We start from the raw sequence: 6,110 nt of genomic DNA on the forward strand, positions 1-6,110 counted from the left end.
TCAGCCAGGTGCAGTGGCTCACGCCTGTAATCCTAGCACTCTGGGAGGCCGAGGCAGGTGGATCGCTTGAGATCAGGAGTTCAAGACCAGCCTGAGCAAAACGAGACCTGTCTCTACTAAAAATAGAAAAAATTAGCTCGGTGTGGTGGTGCATGCCTGTAGTCCCAGCTACTTGGGAGGGTGAGGCAGGAAGATCACTTGAGCCTAAGAGCTTGAGGTTGCTGCGAGCTATAATGACGCCACTGCACTCTAGCCCGGGAGACAGAGCGAGACTCTTTCTCAAAAAAAAAAAGTATATAATGCAATGGTACAGTTGTGCCAAGACTTTTTATTATGTGAGAAAAATAAATCCCTATTTAAGTCACTTTTGGTTAGGCTTTAAATATTTCATTCATAGTCACAGAAAGCATTCCTAAATTACACACTTCCAGCCTCTTCTCAGCCCTGAATCTCTTTAACTTCTTACGGAGTATGACCCCTCACTGTTTCCAAGACTTTATCTAGGTCTGGGCAAATGCAGCCCAATTCCCAATTTTATGAAATTGAAAGACAAAACACATACATTTTTGCCACCCAGAAGGAATAACGAACATTTTGTCATACAAAACTCAACAGTAATAACCTTCCAGATACCACAAGACCAACCTCCTTCTCATTCTCCTACCTACTTCCCTGAAACCACAGCCAGCATGAATTTTATGTATCTTCCCGGGCCTTTAAAAACATTTTTATAGACAAATGTATTTGTGTATGATAAAGGATTTCTTTGTGTGAATTTACACAATCATTTAATCTACAAATAAGGGCTCTTTCGCCTTTTGTCTAATCACGCCTCATTTCTGTGGGTTCTGTCTGATTGCAGCAGGTAGCGTCTCCGGTGCAGTCCTGACCAGCAGGTTGACAGCAGGCATTCTGGGCTTAAAACCAACTTTACTGGCGGTATTTCTGATATCTCACGTCAAGATGATGAATTATACAGGTTTTCTCAGGCTAGGAAAGTTTCTTTTTATTCCTACGTGCTAAAAAGTTGGGTTTTTCCCCCTTAATCTTGAGTTTTTTAAAAAAACAAGCATTTTTTAAATTCATTAAATCATGAATAGGTATTGCAATTTAATAAGCTCATTCAATAAAATTCTCGTTTCAGTTATTTAATAATTGCTATTCAAAAATATTTCATAAAATTATTTCCTTGTACATGTAATGTTTTAGAAGATCATGATGTTTAAAAACATCTCTTAAACTTTTTAAATTTTAGATTGTCATACTTTGGTCGATGTGGTCATCAGCCTCCAAGACTCGTTCGGGTGGAAGCCAACTGCCATGTCACGAGGGTGCTCAAGCAACCCTCTGGAGAGGCCCATGTGAAGAGGAACTGAGGCCTCTTGCCAACAGCCAATACAAGCTTGCCAACCATGGGAGTGAGTGTTATGTGTTGAACTGTGTCCCTCAAACATTTATATGCTGAAGTCCTAACCCCCAGTACTTCAGTGTGTGACTGTATTTGGAGACAGGCTCTTTACAGAGGTAATCGAGTTAAAGTGAGGTCATTAGGGTAGGCCCGAATCCAGTATGACTGGTGTCCTTATAGAAAAGGGAAATTTGGACACAAGGACAGGCATAGAGAGAAGATGATGCAAAGAGACAGGGAGAAGATGGCACCTATAAGCCAGGAAGAGGGTCCTAAATAAATCCTTCCCTTATGGCCTTCAGGAGGAACCACCCCTGCCGACACCTTGATTTTACACTGCTAGGCTCCAGAATGGTGAGAAAATAAATTTGTTATTTACCTCCCAGTCTGTGGTTTTTTAGTTATAGCAGCCTGTTGTGGGCTGAATTGTGTCACCTCAAAATTTATATGTTGAAATCCTAACCCCCAATCCCTCAGAGTGTGACTGTATTTGAAGATAGGGTCTTTAAAGAAGTAATTAAAGTTAAATGAAGTCTTTTGAGTGAGTCCTAATCTGATGCAACTAGTATTCTTATTAAAGGAAATCTGGATATAGACATGCACAGAGGGAGATCATGTGAAGACAGAGAGACAAGGTGGCCACCTGCAAGCCAAGGAGAGCGGTCTTAGAAGAAACCAATCCTGCCAACGCCTTGATCTCAGACTTCCTGCCTCCAAAATTGTGAGGAAGTAAACGTCTGTTGTTTAAGCCACCATCTGTGGTACTTTGTTATAGCAGCCCTAGCAAATGAGTAGATGGAGCCACCTTGAAAGTGGATCCCCCAGCCCAGCCGAGTGTTCAGATGAATGTACCTCATGAGCGGTCCCAAGTCAGAACCACCAGCTAAGCACTCTGGAGTTCCTGACCCACAGAAACTGTGTCAATTAATAAATGTCTGCTCTTATTTTAAATCACTAAGCTTCGGGGTATTTTGTTACATAGCAAAAGATAAACACAGTGGATTAAAACAAAATAATTACATTAACAATAATTAATTCTATTTAATTGGTAAGCTCTGGAAAATACCATATGCCATTCAGGACTCAATTTGACATTATGAATACCATATGATTTTGAGGCCTGTTGTTTTAAAGAAATAATAAGCTCTACTTTGTATTCCACTTTAAATTTGAAAGACATTCCAAAGATTACCCTTAGTTTCAGTCTAAATGTACTATGCATGAAAGTCTTAGCACTTACATCTCCTGGTTTATCGATGTAGGTGGACAAGCCAGAAAATTAAAGTAATATACCATGGGAATCAGTAGAATTCCTTTCTGGCAATGTTTTTTTTCCCAGAATGTCATTCCTCATTTGCCAAACTATCATGGGGCCTGAACTAGACCTCTCTCTGTGCTTGTATATATTGTTAAGCAAGCCAAGGAAAATAAAGATCAGAGTTTTCAAAGGTGAACTTTGCAGTGCTCACACGGTACCTTTTGATGGCCACCAGCTCCCCGGATTCGTTGTTCTTGCCCATAAGCACACTCCCATAGGTGCCGTCCCCCAACTGCCTCATGGTTGTGTATCGGTTCATCTTGGAAGCTAAGGCAGCAGAAACTGCTGATTAAAATGACTTCCTTGTTGAATATAAATTTGAACGCTTCTATATTTTTATTTGTTTTTGTCCTCACACTGTTGTTGCTATACTGGTGACAGGATTGTCATCATGAAATAGAGGCTTTTTCCCAAGATTATGTAGGTTCATGAGATATAGCAATAAGGAATCTGGCAAGGAAACACTGCTTCCATTCTTATGAACACCCTATAAAAAAGAAAACAAGAATAAAATGAATTTCCATTAAAGAGTCTCTTCAAAAATTTTACTAGGAACCTAGAGCATAGGGGAAAATTATAAATATATAATATAAACACTACTATGTTAAGTATTATATTTGTCAGTAAATCATTTGTGCTATGTGAAATGAAGTTCACATATAATAGACTGATAATACTCATTTCGTAAATGCTTCATTTACATGGTACTGTGCTATTTATCCTATGACTGTTCAAAATTGGCCTAATGACTTATATGATTCCTTTTTATTGAACATAACCTATATTATTCCAAATAATACTTGGAAAATAGACATCTTTGCTGTATACATTCTTTGAATTAATTTCTGTATCGTATTTAATTTAGTATATTAAATTTAAAACTGTACTGTTTGTAAATTCCCTGTAGAATACAAGTACCCTGATTAGGTAAGTTAAATATAAAGCAAACTTTTGTTTTATATGAAGGGAACAGCATTTTAAAAAAGTTTCATATTCTATTTAAATAACATGATACTTTATTTTACATTAAACTAAGAAAAATTTAAGTACTAATTAGGAATTAGTGTCACACTAGATTTACATGAAGAAATAAAAGATGCAAAAGTATCTTTACATACATATGCTTATTTGGGAATCTACATGACTACTTTAGATGGAGTTCAAGAGACATAACTAAAATTTTGGAAAGGTGTATCTCACTGAAGTACAGAAAACCTGGATTAGGAGAACGGGGACAGAGGTTTGAACCTCACACCAGTGCCTACAACCATGCAACATGGGCAAAGCTCTCAACCTACTGGACTGCAATTAACATAACTATAAAAAAAGGGCATCCCAGCTCTAAAATTCCACGTCTATAATTACATATTTTCTAAACACTTTGAACACCACACACACACAGTTTTGCAATTATTACACTGAAAAAGACACCCACAGATACACACTCTCTTACAACTGAAAGGGGGGCAAAAACACAAACTAAAAGTTTAGTAAAATTACAAAATTTTAAATTTTAAAATTATAAAATTTCTAACCAATTCTTCATTATCACAATTACTTTTTGCCCCAGTGACACTCCTGTGAGTGGCACTAAGACCGCAAAGGCCAGGTAAATGAGTGACCCATGTCCAGCCGGGGAACTGGCAGGCACTGCTTCTGGCACTGATTTAGGCATTGCCTTGGGCATTGCTTAATTGTGCAGACATTGTTTAACTGAGTCAGGAAGTCTCAAAACAAAGTTTTCAAACTACCCTGTTGGAAAGATGGAGGCAGGACAAGTTCCAACTGGATAGAAACAGGATGGTGGAGAAACTGATCACCTCTTGACCTTGCAGCTTCATCGTACATCTCATTACCATAAAAGTTTCTAAGGAAACCTCCCACTCCCATCATGCATCTGACACCACGACACTTCTTGTTTGACTATATTTAGTCAAAAGGAGGCGTCACCCTAATTCCAGGAAAACCCCAACTCCCCTTTCTGAGAAATAACATGAATATTCCTTTCCTTGGTTAGCCTATGATTAAGCTGTTGCTTAAACAGAGGGGAAAAGGAACTGTGGAGCCAGTTCTCGTCTGCAAGGAGAACTAGCCTCTTCTCTGTCTGTGGAGTAGATTTTCTACATTTTCTAAATAAAACTCGCTTTCATGTTATCCTGTCAGCTCACTCCTGAATTCTTTTTTGTCCAAAGCCAAGGATCCACTTGGACTTCAAGTGGCTTCCAACACTGGGAGTCACTTTTATGTGTCAGTGTCCCCTGTGCCCGTGTCTCTCAATACTCCCCAAGTCCTCCAACTTGGTGGTGTCAGTGGAGCTGGCTTGGCAGTGGTTGGGCTACTCTGGCCTTCTTCTTCAGGAGGGCAGCTCTTTTACACCATTAGCACAGCACACCAAACGGAAGCTGTCGAGAGAAATCCCTGTTTACTTCTTTGTACAACAAAAACCCCATGAAACTTTTAGGAAAGGAGCCCCAATTATATGAGATGGTATCATCTTCCAGGTATTCTAAATACGAATTGCAGAATATTAAAGCTGTGAGGACCTTGGAATTCATTAAGCTCAAAGCTCTCATTTGATAGTAAATGCTTTCCTCTAAATTGTTGCTTATTTTAATTGAAATTAACGATATGTACTTTTAGATGAATATTAAAATAAACATAGGCCAGCAGATTGCACTCCTGTGCCTAATTATTTTCTACCTTTCCTGTACAGAATCATACAGCCCTGCCCTTGCCATGTGACTTGCAGTTGTGATGCCTTGCCATGTGACACCAGGTAAGATAGCGTATTCACAGGCTGCTCCCCCTGTTTGGACATGTGACTTTCTCTGGCCAATGAATCATGAGCAGATACAACACAGGCTATATCTGAACTGAAGCTTTTAGAGCTACCCTAGGATCCTGCTTTGGCTCTTCTCTCCGCCAGAAGTATGGCATGTCCCAAATGGGGGCTGCTCTTTGGCCTGGGTCCTGGGATGAAGAAGACACATGGAACAGGAAGAACACCACTGCCAACTGCAGCCAGAAGACGATGGAAGTGAAAAATAACGCTTTGTGCTTGCAGCATAATTTATGACTGAAGCAAAGGTGACCAATAGACATAACAAGTGTCCCGGTGCCTTTTTGTTCCTTTAAACTGTAAAAAGTCACATAACTGATATCTAAATTATGATACTAATAGCTCATAGACACCTTCCTTCATGGAGAGGATAATGTAATAGATATTTACTTATGATGCTTAGCCATGAAATGATAATACATGCTGAGAATCCAGGAACTATGTATTATAAAAATAATGCCAATTGGCCGGGCGCGGTGGCTCACGCCTGTAATCCTAGCTCTCTGGGAGGCCAAGGCGGGAGGATTGTTTGAGCTCAGGAGTTC

The 6,110-nt window shown here is 39.4% G+C and overlaps 1 protein-coding gene across 1 annotated transcript in view; it reads right to left on the reverse strand.

The window, feature by feature from the left end:
* The window catches only part of MAK (male germ cell-associated kinase), a 44,665-nt gene extending 41,456 nt beyond the window's left edge, over nucleotides 1-3,209 (reverse strand). The window contains exon 1 of the mRNA XM_012662459.1: nucleotides 2,878-3,209. Coding sequence (XP_012517913.1) covers nucleotides 2,878-2,985 — 108 coding nt within the window. The 5' untranslated portion in view covers nucleotides 2,986-3,209. The remainder of the gene's footprint in view (nucleotides 1-2,877) is intronic.
* Between the last annotated feature and the right edge of the window lie 2,901 nt (nucleotides 3,210-6,110).

This window comes from Propithecus coquereli, unplaced genomic scaffold (assembly GCF_000956105.1).
Source record: "Propithecus coquereli isolate 6110/MARCELLA unplaced genomic scaffold, Pcoq_1.0 Scaffold767, whole genome shotgun sequence".
NCBI lineage: Eukaryota > Metazoa > Chordata > Mammalia > Primates > Indriidae > Propithecus > Propithecus coquereli.